The sequence below is a fragment of the Haliotis rubra genome, unplaced genomic scaffold (genome assembly GCF_003918875.1).
Source record: "Haliotis rubra isolate DU_JTF1 unplaced genomic scaffold, ASM391887v1 Scf8, whole genome shotgun sequence".
In the NCBI taxonomy this organism is placed as follows: domain Eukaryota; kingdom Metazoa; phylum Mollusca; class Gastropoda; order Lepetellida; family Haliotidae; genus Haliotis; species Haliotis rubra.
This window is the reverse complement of record NW_025767523.1, coordinates 4,979,843-4,999,620: the sequence shown is the minus strand read 5'-3', so window position 1 is coordinate 4,999,620 and position 19,778 is coordinate 4,979,843. Positions and strand designations below refer to the sequence as shown.

At 38.0% G+C, this 19,778-nt stretch overlaps 1 protein-coding gene across 1 annotated transcript in view; it reads right to left on the bottom strand.

Moving 5' to 3' along the window:
- Window positions 1-7,172: 7,172 nt before the first annotated feature.
- The window catches only part of LOC124261389 (zinc finger MIZ domain-containing protein 1-like), a 165,949-nt gene continuing 153,343 nt past the window's right edge, over window positions 7,173-19,778 (bottom strand). The window contains 11 exon segments of the mRNA XM_046695703.1: window positions 7,173-10,961; window positions 11,279-11,523; window positions 12,012-12,143; window positions 12,615-12,766; window positions 13,409-13,628; window positions 13,929-14,034; window positions 14,714-14,924; window positions 15,515-15,650; window positions 16,972-17,107; window positions 17,717-17,944; window positions 18,148-18,387. Coding sequence (XP_046551659.1) covers window positions 10,809-10,961; window positions 11,279-11,523; window positions 12,012-12,143; window positions 12,615-12,766; window positions 13,409-13,628; window positions 13,929-14,034; window positions 14,714-14,924; window positions 15,515-15,650; window positions 16,972-17,107; window positions 17,717-17,944; window positions 18,148-18,387 — 1,959 coding nt within the window. The 3' untranslated portion in view covers window positions 7,173-10,808.

The following is a 19,778-nucleotide window of genomic DNA, read 5'->3' as shown; positions in this document are numbered from 1 at the left end:
TTTCATATTGTTGTCGATTTAGCGTGTCCATGTTGAAATCCTATTGAAATTCATTCTTGTTTTGACAGGGTAGTAACTTTTTGTAACAGGGTTGCATTTTGGACACATCTTTTTCACCTATGAACTTACACGAGGGAATTCCCGGTAAGAACATAGATCCCCATCAATATGTGGATCGTGTGGAATCATGTCATCGTGTCCCAACTGCGTGGATCGATACTCGTGATGTCAATGACTGGTTTTCCAGAAAATCTGACAATGTTTTCATTGGTGGTACACACGTCATCTTGGAAGCAAGGATGCAATATACACACGTCATCTTGAAGGTAGGGTGCAATATACACAGGTCATAATGGAAGCAAGGATGCAATATACACACGTCATCATGGAAGCAAAGATGCAATATGCACACGTCATCTTGGAAGGTATGATGAGACATGCACACGTCATCATGGAAAGTATGATGCAACATGCACACGTCATCATGGAAGCAAAGATGCAATATACACACGTCATCGTGGAAGCAAGGATGCATTATGCACACGTCATCTTGGAAGCAAGGATGCAATATACACACGTCATCGTGGAAGCAAGGATGCATTATGCACACGTCATCTTGGAAGCAAGGATGCAATATACACACGTCATCTTGGAAGCAAGGATGCAATATACACACGTCATCATGTTAGCAAGGAAGCAATATACACAGGTCATCTTGGAAGGTATGATGCAATATGCATACGTCATCATGTTATCAAGGGTGCAATACACACACGTCATCTTCGAAGCAAGGATGCAATATACACACGTCATCTTGGAAGGTATGATGCAATATGCATACGTCATCATGGAAGCAAGGATGCAATATACATACGTCATCATGGAAGCAAAGATGCAATATGCACACGTCATCTTGGAAGGTATGATGAGACATGCACACGTCATCATGGAAGCAAGGATGCAATATACACACGTCATCATGGAAGCAAAGATGCAATATGCACACGTCATCTTGGAAGGTATGATGCAACATGCACACGTCATCATGGAAGCAAGGATGCAATATACACACGTCATCTTGGAAGCAAGGATGCAATATACACACGTCATTATAGAAGCAAGGTTGGTATATATACACGTCATCTTCGAAGCAAGGAAGCAATATTCCACGTCATCTTGGAAGCAAAGATGCAATATACACACGTCATCATGGAGGCAAGGATGCAATATACACACGTCATCTTCGAAGGAAGGATGCAATATGCACACGTCATCATGGAAGCAAAGATGCAATATGCTCACGTCATCATGGAGGCAAGGATGCAATATACACACGTCATCTTCGAAGGAAGGATGCAATATGCACACGTCATCATGGAAGCAAGGATGCATTATGTACCCGCCATCTTGGCAGCATGGATGCAATAAACACACGCCATCATGTAAGCATGGATGGTAATATACATATCGAGGCCCAACACGCGGACCCTAACAGGTTATGTGTTGGATTGCCGACATTGATAACAAGGATTTGTATAAAGCGTTGTGTATTTATGATGATAAGCTACAAAGGGTATAATATGGGTCACAGTCACAGTGCTCTGATAAAGAATCCGACGACTGCACTCCATATACTGTGTCAATCTACCCTTGTGTCTGTGACGTTGACAGTGTATCTAACTCACTAGTGCATATAAAACATTAGCTGTATATAACTACCTAGTTCATATATAAAAATAACAGTGTATATAACTTTCTAGTGTATATATAACATAAATGATGTACATAACTCCCTAGTGCATATAAAACATCAACTGTGTATATAACTGCCCTAGTGCATATAACAATACCTGTTATTTTTATATTTGCTGGATTGTCGCTATCCCTTCAGTCGATTTTTTCGCAAAAATTCACATTACAAATATTTACGTTCAAGGCAGCGGTAAATATAATATTCTCGGATACTCACTCAGATAATTGCACTTATAAAGTGCGGTGTTTACGTGCGTGACGATAGCTTCATAAATGCAATAATAAAATATTCTTAAATGCGACCTAAAACCTCACCTCACCTCACCATTGATTTGAAATATTTGGCAATGAACAATAATCGTCCAAGCTGCAACTTGGGAGCAGTGATAACAAAAATATTCTTTATTGATAAAAATAATATCCTATAGTGATAACAAAATTATCCTGTAGTGTGATATATAACAATAGCCATACTATGGTCTACATTGAATCATGTCTTGGACCGTAAGTCAATTCAAAGACCCTTAGTTAAAAGAGAAACTGCTAGTCATGTTCTTTCGAATAATCACTTTCTCCCAGTCGAATGAGTCTAAGTACCTGCACCTGATATGATCAAACATCACGCAAAACATGGGCCTTGTTTACAAAGTCGTTTTTTCTGTCACCCTGTGCCGGAAGTAGGCAAAGCAGATATCGCACGAAATCTGTCGCATGGGGCTAGACCTTTGACATTGTCATACCAAAATATGTTTTCGCGAGCGTGTAAATCGAGTAATTTAGTGCAGAATTGTTGTTTTTAATTAGAAGGTCCTCCTTTTTAAATATTTGAGAATACTTAGTGCTGCTTGTGAGGTGACTGCTTCTTCATATCTTCCGATACTGGTTGGTAACGTGCTGTAATAGATTGGTAACATATACTGTCCTGTATTGGTAATATATACTGTACTGTATTGGTAAATATATACTGTACTGTATTGGTAACATATACTGTGTTGTATTGGTAACATATACTGTACTGTATTGGTAATATAGACTGTACTGTATTGGTAACATATACTGTCCTGTATTGGTAATATATACTGTACTGTATTGGTAACATATACTGTACTGTATTGGTAATATATGCTGTACTGTATTGGTAACATATACTGTGCTGTATTGGTAATATATACTGTACTGTATTGGTAATATATACTGTACTGTATTGGTAACATATACTGTACTGTATTGGTAATATATACTGTGCTGTATTGGTAACATATACTGTATTGGTATTGGTGGTAATATGCTGTACTGTATTGGTAACATATATATATACAGCTGTATTGGTAAATATACTGTACTGTATTGTAACATATACTGTACTGTATTGGTAATATACTGTACTGTATTGGTAATATATACTGTGCTGTATTGGTAATATATACTGTACTGTATTGGTAATATATATGCCGCTATTGGTGTGTAACTGTGTTGGTGGTAACATATAATGTGCATTGGTATACTGTATTGGTATACTGTATATATACTGTACTGTATTGGTAAATATATACTGTACTGTATTGGTAATATATACTGTAATTGTATTGGTAACATATACTGTACTGTATTGGTAACATATACTGTACTGTGCAGGATGGGTAATATATACTGCGATGTATTGGTAACATATACTGTACTGTATTGGTAACATATACTGTGCTGTATTGGTAACATAAACTGTGCTGTATTGGTAATATATACTCTACTGCATTGGTAACATATACTGTACTGTACAGGATGGGTAACATATACTGCGATGTATTGGTAACATATACTGCGATGTATTGGTAACATATACTGTGCTGTACATGATTGGTAAAATATATTGTGCTGTATTGGTAACATATACTTTGCTGTACTGGATTGGTAACATATACTGTGCTGTATTGGTAACATATACTGTGCTGTACATGATTGGTAACATATACTGTACTGGATTGGTAACATATACTTTGCTGTACTGGATTGGTAACATATACTGTGCTGTATTGGTAACATATACTGTGCTGTATTGGTAACATATACTGCACTGGATTGGTAACATATACTGTACTGTACATGATTGGTAACATATACTGTGCTGTATTGGTAACATATACTGTGCTGTATTGGTAACATATACTGTGCTGTACTGGATTGGTAACATATCCTGTACTGGATTGGTAACATATACTATACTGTACATGATTGGTAACATATACTGTGCTGTACTGGATTGGTAACATATACTGCACTGGATTGGTAACATATACTGCACTGTACATGATTGGTAACATATACTGTGCTGTATTGGTAACATATACTGTGCTGTACCGTATTGGTAACATATACTGTGCTGTACTGGATTGGTAACATATACTGTACTGTATTGGTCACGTGTACTGTACTAGATACATATACTGTACTGTAGTGGTAACGTGTACTGTACTGGATACATATACTGTGCTGTACTGTAAACGTGTACTGTACTGGATACATATACTGTTCTGTAGAGGTAACGTGTACTGTACTGGATACATATACTGTGCTGTACTGGTAACGTGTACTGTACTGGATACATATACTGTACTGTAGTGGTAACGTGTACTGTACTGGATACATATACTGTGCTGTACTGTAAACGTGTACTGTACTGGATACATATACTGTTCTGTAGTGGTAACGTGTACTGTACTGGATACATATACAGTACTTTAGTGGTAACGTGTACTGTACTGGATACATATACTGTGATGTACTGGTAACGTGTACTGTACTGGATACATATACAGTACTGTAGTGGTAACGTGTACTGTACTGGATACATATACTGTAATGTACTGGTAACGTGTACTGTAGTGGATACATATACTGTGCTGTAGTGGTAACGTGTACTGTACTGGATACATATACTGTACTGTAGTGGTAAGGTGTACTGTACTGGATACATATACTGTAATGTAGTGGTAACGTGTACTGTACTGGATACATATACTGTACTGTAGTGGTAACGTGTACTGTACTGGATACATATACTGTACTGTAGTGGTAACGTGTGGTGTACTGGATACATATACTATAATGTTGTGGTAATGCGTACTGTACTGGATACATATACTGTACTGTACTGGTAACGTGTACTGTACTGGATACATATACTGTACTGTACTGGTAACGTGTACTGTACTGTATTGGTAACATATATTGTAATGTAGGGGTAACATATGATCATAGATACGGTTCTCATATCCAGACGGACATTAGATATTTGAGCTGGGAGCAGATAAGCATGTTTACTCGTAAAATCGGGCAAAACTGCTGCTTAAAACAATAGATCAGACTATAGATGACAATTAGGTCGCTCGGCCAGGTATGATGACGGACCGTCCACACACCGTGCATGAAATGCTCGTGCTGCCTACAGGCACAAGGGGTCATCTCAAAGATATTCTGTGCGTTTTCTTGCGTGTTGAAATATATTGATTAACATCTAACGTGTCTTTCTTTCATAACGCTTATGTTGAGATATGTAAACTGACTGAGTGTAGTTTTACGCCGCTTTTAGCAATATTCCAGCTACATCACGGCGGGGAGATATGTAAAACAGTATGAATGTAAAACAGTATGATACATATCTAATAGGTAGCATGGCCATCCGAAGATGACTGGATATTATTTGTAAGTTACTTCCCCAGTTTAATTCCCCTAAAGGATATCTCTATCCCCCAGCCCGACCCCAACCATCGTCTGCGCCACCCGACCTGGTTTTGCTTTTGAGACGACCCCCCATGTCTGTTTGTTTTATAGTGGTAGTGAGACTCCATGGTAGCTACATCCTTAAAAGAGTTTTACAAGTAAAAATATTATTTTGTACGTCAGCTATCGTTTCTAATGAAGCTAAGTCTAATTTCAAAATGGGCATTTAAAAAGCGGCCTTTTTAATACAATATCATCGCTCACTAATTTGCATAAAGCCAAGGTCTGTTCCAAATAAGTCGACTTGGACTTAGAAAAAAAAATTTGCTCATTTCTGCACTAATCTAGAAAAAAAACATTGCTCATTTCTGCACTAATCTCTCCTCAGTAAAGTCCTTTTTTACTGTAGTTAGGCCGAACTTAGTTCAACAGATATTTCACACTCTCACATATTGACTACATAAATTGTGGGTCTAAATGTGAAAAAGGTTTTTTCTATTTCCGACAGTGCATTTATTTTAGTGCAGCTGTATTAGAGCGACCTGAAAATACCCGAGTTGACGATCTACAGAAATGGGATACGGTGACATGCACCGGGACAGCGAGTCACCCGATCCCGTTAGACGACAAGCATGGGTTGCTGAAGGCCAATTCTCACCCGGATCTTCACAGGTTCGTTTTCAATAGGTGTATTAAATATTTGTACCCTTAAGTACACGGACATGGATCGTGTGCGCGCAGTGTATCACTATGGGGTGCTTTTTTCACATAGAGGTTATCCAACTACACCTTGTTTGTGTGAACTCCGGATCCTAGGGTGGATTCCGGGTTAGAATGGGCCAGGTCATGTGGCAAGAATCGCTGATGTCGAGTTATCTTGCCGGCGGCTTGTTCGATACTCATAATATCAGTCACTGGTATGACCATGGGAATACATACACTACCAGATAAAAGACTCCATAGGTTACATCCATGTTTATATCGTTCATAATATCAATCGTTGGTTTGTACAATTGATATTCAGAAACCGCATTTGCCTGGTCTCGCTTTCCCAACAGTGGAACAACATCCAAGTAATTATATTCTTGTGGTAGGCTTTCGTCATACTAACCATGTAATTTAGCAATCAGATACTAGAGATAATCTGTACCCATCGAAAATGGCTTTTATATGCATCAAGCAAGGGTGGGGTTCTCATAAATATCTCTCTAAGCTGGGCTAATTTTACTTCTGAGTAATTTATGGCCCAGTTTGGTCGCCGCTACACCTTGACTAGACTTGCACAAGTCTCAGAGTGTTTTGTTTAATGATAAAAAATATGGACACATTGTCCCGAAAGAACACTGGCATGATTGTACTGTATGCTAATCGAGACTAGAATTGCCTATTACATGGAAGATTCATACCATAAACATGGATTTGATTTACCATGGAGCACAACCTTCCACATTGGAGCTATCGGGAAGAATGGCCAGAGAACGCGCGTGTATGCGTGTGAAATTCATGTTCAGCCCTTTTCATGAGATTCAATGCTCTGGGTCCGCCTATGCATATAGCCATTAAAGATCCATCGTTTCTGTATCAAGGACGTTCAGTTATATCGGAGCTATATGAAGGAATAGGTTTCGCGTGGGCACGATTCTGCTTTGGGAGTCAGGATATCGAACGCGATGCTGTCATCGCAATCAACACAAAACATCAGCTTAATTTTATCTCATTTATTGGATTAAATAATGATCACATGAAAGGGACTAAAGGACATATTTTTGGTGTCAAAATCACATGTCATTGCTGACTCTGAAATGTACACTCATTGCACAGAAGCCGGAAGTGACGTAATGATCTCTTCACAGCAGCTGAATGGTTCCCTTGGGTCACGTGATGAAAGTTTCGGGCATAGTACATGAACAAGAGGGTCTAGATGGTCACGGCTTGTCGTAGAGAATTCAATTAGAACATGTTTCAAATGCTGCTCATTAGCTGGAAAGTGTACCGTTGGTTTCCATGAGCAATTTCTGTATTCTTTCCGAATATTATCTGTGAAATAATATGTACAATTCATACTTAAATAAATCTACTAGATCTAGATCTAGTATAATTTGATTTTATGTTAAACATATGTAAATATATATTTATTTTGGAAATATATATAATTTCAATTTATCAAACTCCATGTCATCTAGACCCTATTCTTGCTAAGATCTCCTGGTGAGTGGTCTGCAGCTCTTAGCAAGAATTTGCAAAAATAATAATAAAAGAAACAAAATGGCTGATCTAATTCAACCTTGGTATCTTTGGCAACCGTTGCCACAACGACAGTTGTCATGACAGTGACATGGACACCAGGGTCAATAGTTTTGAGATCCAGCTAGAATTGAATTCATTTGGATGAGCTGAGAGGAAAAAATAAATTATTGGTTGTATTTTTTGACATAGGCAGGTGAGTTTTGTACATCACAATACTGCAACTCATTAGAGGGGGGGTCGGGCAGGGGTTTTTGTACATGGGAGCGGAGGGGCGAGACGGTTGATAAAATACACTGTACAAAGAAGACAATAAATACACAGGCTGTTAGTACCAACCAACTTCATAGGCGAGAAGTGGCAGTCCGGATGTACACTATTAACATTTGTCTACAAATACACAGGCTTGTATTGTGGAGATTGTACATAAATTCACAAATTTTATTTCTAAAATCATTTGTTAAAACATTGTGCCTTTCACTCATACTTAAAATGTTGATACATTGAAAAAAAAAAAAAATGATGAAAAAAACCCAACTAAAAACTGCATATGAAAAGTGCTTCTTATGTCATAACTTGGATAAACAACATTTATTTTCAAACCATACTAAATAAAACATCATCAATATACCGGATACCATTTACTTAAAATCCAGATTACATATCTACATCCCTTCCCAGCTGAACAGTTTAAATCAACCCCAATGCCCACTATATTTAAAATGTCCACAATATAAGCCTATTGTCTAGCACATGATCAGGAAGTCTGGAGCTGTTCTATGCCCTAATACCACCAGCTGAAGTAGAGTTACTACAGACTCCCAAACCCACACAAACTAGGTGTTGTCTAACAAATCCTATCTCTTTGAATGTCAAATGCTCATTGTGAATCAAGATGAATTCCCTTCACTTATGTTAACATAAAATACAAATCTCCAAGACTCTTTAATTTACCCTTAAAATATCAGCTCATTTAATCCTTAAAACTTTATACTAATCTATTTCATATTATACGGCTATATCAAAACAAGATAAAGAAGAATTCACATTCAGCATTTGGCAATGAAAGGTTTAAGATGTAATTAAGAAACTGACTTAACTAGTGGGTGTAGATTTCAGTCATATTGGATATAAATATATCGGACTGCAGTGGGTTTGGAAGGGGGGAGAGGGAAGTTTCACATTTACAGAGCCATCTGATGATTATAAATTTTTAAACTTTAAAATATTTACACTTCCCCTACACTAATAACCATGGTAACATAAAGTTATTTTCAAGTCAACTTGAACAAGCCTATGAAATGGACAACACTCGTTTTATGTACAATGTTTAAAATGAGCTTAAATAATATACAGTACTAAATTGTTTCAGGCTGGCAATGGTAACAATTGGTTATATCTTTATATATATATGTATATATATTGGAAGGCGCTCTGAGGGAGAAGGGGAACTAAAAATATAGATATTTTCTGTGAATTTTCATCAACACTGATTAGAAAGGAACATGAATTTAATTGAAATTAAGCACCTTTAAAACAACAAATGATCCGTAAAATAATTAAAAGCGAAAAAAATACAAAACTCACAGGTTTAAGAACTACAAGGACAATGACAATGAATACAAAAATGTCAGAATTGATGTTAAATAATTTATAAAACAATCTTTCGTCTTAATAACTGTCTGCAACTGTATCCAATATTACGTTAGAGTTTAATCCTGTGATGGCAAAAATGTCAACACACTGCCATGGTAACAGTCATGGTTTGTTGTCATTGTGGTTTTTTTCAGAAATACTACAAATTATGACAAATAATACCATTAAAATGAAGACATCTCACTTGAAACAGAAGCCCTACAGTTCACCAACTGCCCTATCAATTAAACTCTGTGGAGAAAAAACAGCAATTGAATTTTAACATAAAATAAATATCTTCATGACTTCTTTAGGGAATAGAATTTACAAGTTGCACAGCTAAAATGAATATCTTTTTAAACATATGACAGGTTGCACCAAACCGATAATTGCTAAGCTCCACAAAAAATCCCTCGTTCAATTCTTCCTTCAGGTATTGCCTTTAAAATTCATTGCATACTGAATATAAATATTTCTCTTTGCACATATTGTGGGTTTGTAAAGAGAAGCATTGGACTGTGACCTGTCTACGATCTAGGTTTATTTAATATTGCAAGTTTCCTTCCTCAAAATGCCTCAGTCTTATTTTCAGATAGTGTATGACGCTGGTTATCACGATGAAACGACGAAACACAAAAAAAATGTAAAAAATTAAAGACACTGTACTTCATGTGTGTAACGATTTAAAACAAATGCAGGGTGAGTGTTGCTGCCTCTACTAACTAAATGTCCGTTTGATATGATCTTTAGGTGAAGATTTCCTGAATTGTCACCAACACATATTCCTGTCTCGCTCGTCGCATAGTCCCGCGACCACTGCAGGTTCATATTAAATACACAGCGAGTCACTGTCTCACAAACATTGAAAATCATGTCTTAAAATAACACGTTGATGTCTGCAACAAATGCTCCCGCCAAAAGTCGGCATGGCATTCACTGGTAAAAATAAACACAAATATATATATTTTGCTGTTTATAGTCTTTTGAGGCTATCAGTTTAGCAACATGCCTGCCATGTCCTTCATTGGCAAGGTCAAGGTCAAAAGGTCACATGATTGCTGACACAACTTGCAATATGACACTGATGAGACAACAGACACAGTATGGAGAATCAAGTCACTATCTTGTTCACAGCAGGTTTGTATTTTTTTTGCACAAAATAGAAAACAAAAATCTGCTGCACTTGCTGTGGCTTCTTTCAGGACTGCCAGCTTCCCTGATTCTTCTCGCCCTTTGCACTTTCATTTTTTGAGCACGCATCCCCCATGGTTTCTGCCCTGTAATGTTTTTGTCAGTATAGCACAGTATTCCTCGGTTGGCTTTGTCACAGATGAAGATGAAGATGACAAATGATTGAAGTTGCTTCACCAGCAACGTCATCGTATTGACGGTTGCTGGTCTGAACAGGAGTCCTATCTCACACACATGGGATCACAGGTTCTTCACATTTGGACATCGGTTCACGCCTCAAACAATGCCAAAATATCGTCACTATTTTGTGCCCCCGTTGTCCCACCCCCACAGTTAGTGTTTTGATTTGAGGACTCTGTACCATCGGGTGGACCGAGGTATGATAACAGTTCAATAGGATCACCGAGATTTTCTGGCAAAAGCTGTAACAGAGAAAAAGAATTGCATCAGTGACACATATCTAGCATTTCAAAATAAGAACCTTACACAAATTTTTAAAGTCTTTTAACTGTACTCTACTTAAGAAGCATACCCTTTAAACACCCTTCAACTCAGCATTTGTTTTTCTTGCAGTTAAATATGGTCGAGTCCACAACGCATCGTCATCACAAATTCTCTACAACGTATCTAAAAAAATGTCCATTAAAGAAGTCAGTAATGTCTCTTTAAGATAATTTTCCGTTCATTTGAATACCTACAGTAACACAGTTTAAAAGGGTAAACAATTTCTGCAGCTTACATCTAAACCTGGTTGTCCACTTTCTGTTTCCCCAAAACTAGCTGCAGGATCGAAGGTGAGATCGGACAAGCTGTGGTCCCCGGGCCCCCCTGGGTTGTGCTGGTTGGAGTTTGGCGTGTGACTGAGGGGGTGGCTACCATTCCCGTTCTGGTGATTCATGACTCCTTGGTTTGGTCCAGGCGGCATATGGTTGCCGTTGGGAACTTGAGGGTCGGGATGCCGCAAGGGCTGACTTAACTGATCGCCTGGCAAAACAAACAAGAATTATGAAACAATATTTCAAGGCATAGATTCAGCTGAAATGACCAACTTCATAAAGCATTGTCTAATAGAACGAGGATTTAAACAACTATACGGATACAGCAACATGCAGCTTTTACTATAATGAAAATGGTTTCACTTATGTTTCACATTATTTCAGAAATTATTTTACAAATCAAACAATCATTGACCCATGAGACTATGACAGTTTTTTCCAAGGTAGCAATAGAGTGTTGCAGAATTTTACAGGAATCAGTTTATTCTTTTTATCAAAGTGAGTGAGAAAGGTTTTACAATACTTTTAGCAATATTCCAGCAATATCATGGGCAACATCTGAAATGGGCCTAACACATTGTACCCTTGAAAGGAATCAAACCCAGGCCTTTGGCGTAATGAGCGAGCGCTTTAACCACTAGGCTACCTCACTGCCCCCTATATACTGATGATAAGATATCAGTTGCTGGTACAGACCTTGTGATCCGGGAGGCATGACGAAGGGTGGGGGTTGTGGGCAGTGATCCCAGTTGTTCATTGTGGGTAGCTGCATACTGGCAGGGGACATGGCCTTCACCCAACGAGAGTTCGCACACGGTTCCGGTTGACCTGAACAAATGCAAATGTTACATTGATATAATGACAAACTCAAAAACAATCCTCCATCATATGGTGACCTATTTACATTCGAAGTGATAGTTCTAATCAGGATCAGCGACATTAAGTATTTACGATTAGGGTCACATGCCACTCTTTGCAATTTGCCAACCACATCAACTGAGGACTGAGCCTCCAGACTACAACATCAAGCTGAGGTCGCAGGTATTCTACCTGTACACCCAATTCTTTGTTTGTTCTAAACCAAGCAGGGCGGTGGGGTAGCCTAGTGGTTTAAGCACTAGCTCGTCACGCCAAAGACCCAGGTTCAATTCCCCACATGGGCACAATGTGTGGAGCCTATCTTTGGTGTCCCCCGTCATGATACTGCTGTAATAATGCTAATGCTAATATCGCTAAAAGCAGCGTAAAACTAAACTCACTCACTCTAAACCAAGAATATCAGTCAGAGGTTATTCTTACCTGTGTCCTCCTCCTTGATTGTTTTGATGGGCACAGGTTTCCAACTGGCTGTCTGGTCGATGGTTACTTCCTCAAACTCCGTGTTGCTGAGGTTGGTGAGGATGCCCCAGATGTACTGGTCAATCTCTAGACCCTCCAGCAATGCTGTTTTGCTGCACACAAGTACACAAGGTTAGCTTCAGGGGTCACAATGGTGGCAATTAGTCCGAGTCAAAGTAAAATTTTCTCTTGGCTAAGTAGCTCAGCTAACAATAATCCACATGTTGAAACATTTATTTCATTTTTGTTTATATTGAAACAATTGCTGAGAGAAAAGTTCCAACTGTAGAAAATGTATTTTCCAGAGTAATAATATTATTTTATACTTATTCTGACTCATGCTATTTGCTTCTCCCTTAATCTGAAATATGTTCCCCAAGAACAGTAAAAACATCTCACCCAAACACACCCCTCCACTGAGCATGTTTTTTACTTGTCTTGGGGAACATAACAGAATGTTTCCACTATATCTCAGGTTAAGGGAGAAAAGAAACTGTAAGAGTCAGGATAAGGAAAAATGGACATTATTTGGCAAAGACTAAGGTGGAAGATTAGTTGTTAGGAAAGTTACATTTTCTTAGGTGAGCATGAGTTCAGTTAATGGAGTCCACGAATGAATCAAAATTTTACTGGGTGAATATTAGTTCAGCAGTGTTCATCTACACTGGTCAGTGGAAAAAACTTTTGAAGTAGGAGATATTATATCGACATAAACTATTCACTGCAGATCAGTACACGATTGTGGCGCCACTTACTTGCAGACAGGACATCGCCACGTGCCACGTTCACAGTTGAGTTGCAAATAGGACTCGAGGTCGAAGCACTGTATGTGTTTACAGTCGTGTCCCCGTGCAGGTAACGTGATGCGACGATATGTAATGGGACATTTGAGGGACACTTTGATTGCCGTTTGTTCCACTCCGTCATCATTCATACCGTTACTGTTGGTGGGCACGTGAGAGAAGTTCCTTTTGACTGGAAAAAAACCCCAAAGATTCACACATTAGTATAATAATCAAACTTAGACCTTCCTTCGTACCATAAGTTCAAACAATAAAACTCTGTCTATTTCAAGGTAAGTTCAAAATCTGTATATTTTTAAAAGGTTATATATAGAATTTATGAAGACAATTAATTCTATTGCTTAAACCAGTGATGAAATGGGTTAAATATTCCCACATATGCTTGAATCTGGCCATATTTTCATCTACTTTAGTTGACAACTGACTTGTGCATGAAAAATTCAAGATGGCTGCCAATGTTCTCACAACGTACTTTTAGTGATGCAGTGTTCAGCTGGCAGTAAGCGCTTTCTCAATAGACCCTGCAACACGGATCTGATGCTTGGCCGATGAACCAGTTGTAAAACAAACAGATGAGACTGAAATAGACATGGGTAAAGTGTCAGAAATCAATCTATATGACCGACAACTTTCATGCCCTACTTATCAGTGTCATCAACCTAGTGTGAAGCACCTGTGGATGTTGATAATCATGTACATAATCAATGCCCGTATTGGCAATTTAACTTTATGCAAAGCAGCAAAAAGAACAAACAAGAGGAAATCAATGCTACAGTTGGCATTCTTTCTGCTTCATAAATGTGGCCATAATTGATGCTGATTGTGAGCATCACTTAAATGAACTGATTCATTGTTGTTGAAATATTATAGTCCAATTTCGTTTATTGTGTTTGTTTGTTGAATAACGCCGAACTCAGTAATATTCCAGATATGGCGGATGTCTGTAAATAATACAGTCTGGACCAGACAATCCAGTGATCAACAGCATGAGCATCGACCTACACAATTTGGATGCGATGACATGTGTCAATCAAGTCAGTGAGCCTCCCAATCCCGTTTGTCGCCTCTTACGACAAGCGTGAGTTACTGAAGATCAATTCTAACCCGGGTCTTCACGGGTACCTAATGAACTGCAGGTAGTAATTGGTTGGTGTTCTATTCTAGTCATTCAATCACAATCAGTACATAGATAGCTCCCATTTTGTCCATCCAATCAACAGGATGTATTGTGTATTGGGTGGCATGCCTGGTACTCACACAACAACATGCGGTGACAGTGATTTGGATGGTGTTTCGACCAGGTTGACACACTTCCTTCAGGTACAATGGTTTATGAGATGACTTGTTTTCCCCTCGTTCTATCGTGAGGGGCGTGGCATTGACGCTGACCGTGACAGACGCTGGCCAGTTTGTGTTCATTTGTCTGTCTTCATGGTGGAAACATTTCAACTGCAGCTCCAGGTCAGACCTAAGTGGTAACACAAACATTTTTTAACAATATCTCATATAAAAAGATTCCTGGATTACAGAACCATGAGAAAATGTAACAACATCCTATCTTGTCATATTTGACTTCCAATACTTTCAAATTACCCTTTGCTATAAAACTATACACCCGAGAGAACCTGTGAAAGCAATCCTAGAAATAAGCTAAAAATAGAAAAGCGATAATGCTAAAAACTGCACAGTCACCATAAATCAGGATTGCAATCAGGACTAACAATTCTTGAAAGTCATGTTCCATTAAAAAATATAAATCAACATCAATAACACTGACAGGCGCAAATAAATAACACTAAATAAAAAAATTTAGAAAAGAGAAAAATAATATCCTACAGAACCCATTGAAGTCTTGTCCCTCATACAAATCCTAAAACAAATGTATTCAAAACTCCCAAGCAAGTTTACATTATTTGGATTTCCCCAGTTTCTGAAAATGTTCATTAACATTATATCGGTTCATAGTCAATACATTTCAAAAGACAATTTCAACAAAAACTTCTAAAAAAGATTTTAAAAAGCTGTTTCTCCTGTCCTAATTCTACCAGTGGTACGTACCTCCACATGAGAGTCTGGTAGACGGACTCCCGTAAGTGGAAGACGTGGTTACTGACGGCCAAGTTGTGTTCCAGACGGAATGGCGGCAACACCACCCCATCTCGCACAGGAAACGTTAACCGCAATTCATCATTCTCTGCAAAATTACAAATCTGTGGTAAGCATTCATCTGACAAAGAACGACACACAATTACTTCATCCCATTTTGTTACATGCTCCTGCAACGTTTTAAAAAATCTCTGAAAGTGTTCTCAATGTGCCTCTTGTAGCCATAAGATTACATTGTTTTAGAGGAAATAACATTATTCCCAAATGAAACTCCCATTCCTCAAAATTATTTTTGTATTTCTGTATAAACCATTAATTCCAATTTGTTGCCATTTCAAACAAACATTACGCTATTTTGGGAACATGTAACAATATATAACACAATATATACATTCATTCAACTATCAACTCAAACATGTCTTATACCATGGCTACATAATTTATGACGAATGTGACTGCACCAAGTTGCGGAAGATGAAATTGTGACAGTAAAATAAAGAGAGCATCCTGAAATTTCACCTCCAGCCATGTAACCGGGGACAGACAACATGCAGACGAAAAACCAAGATAAACTTCAACACGAGCGCACAGTTGATCTGGGCAAATTTCCTCACAGGAAACAAGCTGACCTGTCACCTTTTGCCTCTATGTTGATGTGTGTTATCGTATGGGCGTGTTGCACACACTCCTGCAACTTGATACATAGCCAATCCAAGTAGATGGCAAGGAGATGCCTGATGCAGATGCATCTATATTTAATGTTTTATAGCACTAATATAAAGGATCAATTAACTCTACATAAATTCTGAATTAGTTTTTTTTCAATAAAATATTTCCTCAATAACATATGCATCCTTATCATGACAATTTGATGTTTTCCCTATGTAGGATAGAGAATTGGCTCTGTTGTCATAAATATTTCCTGTAATGGTTGATGATAAAGTTCTCTTTTTTATATTATAGCTATTTGACACTCATAGAATTTTCATAGAGTACTAGAAAGAGAACTTGGTGCACATGAGGCTGCTTTTTTAAGACATCAAATTATCAGAATTGGTGTACATTAGCACCAGTGTGATGGATTTAAGCTTAGTTAAACAACACTTCTATTATGACATGCTTCATACAGGAGGTTTGTTGGTTGGCTGTTTAACACTGCGCTCAGAAATATTCCAGCTATATGGCAGCAGTCTGTAAATAATCAAGTCTTGATCATACAATCCAGTGATCAACAGCATGAGCAACGATTTACGAAATTGGGTCACAATGACATGTATCAACCGAGTTGGCGAGCCTGACCACCCGATACTGTTAGTCACCTCTTACGACAAGCATGGGTTGCTGAAGACCCATTCTAACCAGGATCGTCATGGGTTCATTAAGGAGGTCAAAACAGATATACCACCTACCTTTCTTTATGGGGAGCTGTGGTTTAAATTCTGGGAAGTTGGGTTTGACATCGGGGTTAGAGTAAGGGGGTACAGCGCCAGGCGTCATTGGCGGCGTGGGGTTCCCAGGTATCGGTGAGTGCTGATAGCTGGGCTGCTGAAAGAAACACCAATCTGTCAACTTTTGGAAATCAACAAAAACATTTTGTATCAGCAGATATTAGTGAATTAATTAATTTCAGCATTCTTGCAAATACTAAATCAAATTCAAATACACATTCAGCAAAACTGAGTTTTTGAAACTGAAAAGAAATCAATGGATGATTCATTGAATTACATTGGCAGATAGAGCTAAGAATTTCTGCACAACTACTCTCATGTATCTTGGCATTGAGCCACTACTTTCTGCAAAACTGCTTGAATGAGTGCATCAGGTGAGAACAACTGGATAGCATGCATGTTACTTTAACCTACAGATATAGAGGAATACGTAAACATTTCGAGTGAATATTCAAGGAATATTTATAGACATAGAAGTATAAGTAACATTTTTGTACAAGATTAAGCAAATAATATTTACAGACATTGAGGAATAAATGAAAGTTTGTGCTGGGTTAACCAATGAACACAGATTAGAGGAATTCTGTACAGGATTTACCAATGATTATTTATAGGTAAGAGGAATAATACAAGTTTGTACAGGAATAACCAATGAATATTTACAGATATAGAGGAATAAGTAAAAGTTTCGTACAGGGCTGCTCACCTGCCCGGGGAACTGGCCTGGGAACCCAGGGCCCTGCCCAGGTGGTGGTCTGTTCGGCGGGTATTGGGTCTGTCCGACGTAGGGATTCTGACCATTGGGGTACGGGCTGGGGCCGTTTGGCCTCATGCCTTGGTGCGGAGGGTACGTTGGGGATGGGAGGGGCTGCTGGGTAGGGGGATACTGCGGTTTTGTGGGGTACTGTTGGTGGTTATTGTAAGATGGCCCAAACTGTAACAGAAGAACATGGTTATTAAATCACACAGTTCCATTATTTTGAAAACAGTATTACTGCATTCATCTTCTTCAACAAGATACAATATTCATTTTAGATTTGTAACAAACTTGAAAGTATCTCTTCCCAGTGAGTTATTGAATGTTGTAATTATGATTATTTAACTTTTATTTTCATGAAGAGGCCAAGCTATACTTACGTCCACTTGGGCTCCGTTGGGGTAGTGCATGGGGGCACGCTTCTGAGCCATGTATTGCGAGGGGTTGGGGTAGGGGCCTGCCCGGCGGGGGTACATACTCATATTGGGCATGGTGGGTTTAGTGGGCATGGGTCCTGGTCCTGGTCCTCCACCCTGGCCCATCCCCGGCATGGGACCAGGAGGGCGTTGCTGACCCATCCCTGGATAGCCCTGGTTATTGAACGGCTGACCATGCTGCATCTGAACAGGGAACATTGCAGACTTTAACTTATTGTAACTAACAAGATAAACGGGAACTTTACGTTGAATGACTATATTCTGCGATAAACATAAACATTGTTTTCCAACCATAAAATTTTAAAAATTCAAGAATGTCAAAGTCAGCTATTTCATACACACACGGGCAGAGGGGTAGCCTAATGGTTAAAGTGTTCATGATATTGCTAGAATATTGCTAAAAGTGACGTAAAAGAAAACTCACTTACACACACTCATAAACAGTTAAACATATCACACTCAACTGAAAATATTTTTATTTGGATATTTCACAGCTTTTCGCAAACAAAGAGTGCAAAGGTACAGTTCTAATTTGAAAAGAATATCATGTTTATGTTTTTATTAACCGTCTCAAATCTTGGCAAATGATGACAAAAATTCTTTCCATAGAAGGAAAGATTATTATATATAGATGCTTTTAGGATATATTTACATGACCAAAGCTGACATGATCTTCAATAGAAACTTGAAAGTGATATTCCAGAAAAATTTAACAGCTGTGTCATGACATCAAATCCCAACAAATTCAGTTGTCACAATTCACCATTTTCTGTAATTATTTAATTAATTTTAGTCAGCTCTAACCACAATAAATAATTATTTGTGTCTTTGTATTTAATCAAGTCGTTCAAGCATACATATCAAATTCCTTTAACCTGCAGATCACACTGAGCACAAGACCAAACAATTTGTTTTTCAAGTATTGTAAGTAGTTTTCAGGTAACCCTTATACCTTTGAAAGTTTCTATGATCAGGTCAACCAATCATAACATCAAACAACACAAAGAAAGCAATAATTGAAGCATGCCATCAGACGTTTATCATCTGAATCATGTCTTTCCATAAAATTATGCTTCATGCGAGATTTCATTTAATTTCTTCTCAATTGCTGAAAGTTTTACATCATTCCAAAATGATCAAAGCCAGGACATATCATCTGACATATGATCAAAGGTGATTTTACTCATTTTTTGCTTGTTTAACAAGATTTGTAAAAATCTACAGAAGTCAATTTAAAAAATCACTGAGATTTGCTTTTCTTGTTTAAACTTGAATATGAAACATGTCTAGCAAAGTAGCAATTCTCAAACAAAATTTCTCTCAATATTAGCTAAATTTCAGAAGGTCAAAGGTTAAGACCACCATACATTGCAAAATGACATAAAATCTTTTCACTTTGTGACATTTTATTGAACTCAAATGAGACTTGATTCTTGATTAAATCCATTGTTGTGTAACAACTGCAACAGCCTATCATGAGCTATGCAGCGAAATCATACAAGAACTACTTTCTACATATCTATAATATTACAGCTTGTATATTTCAAGGATATCTTGCCGAACATTCAAAAACA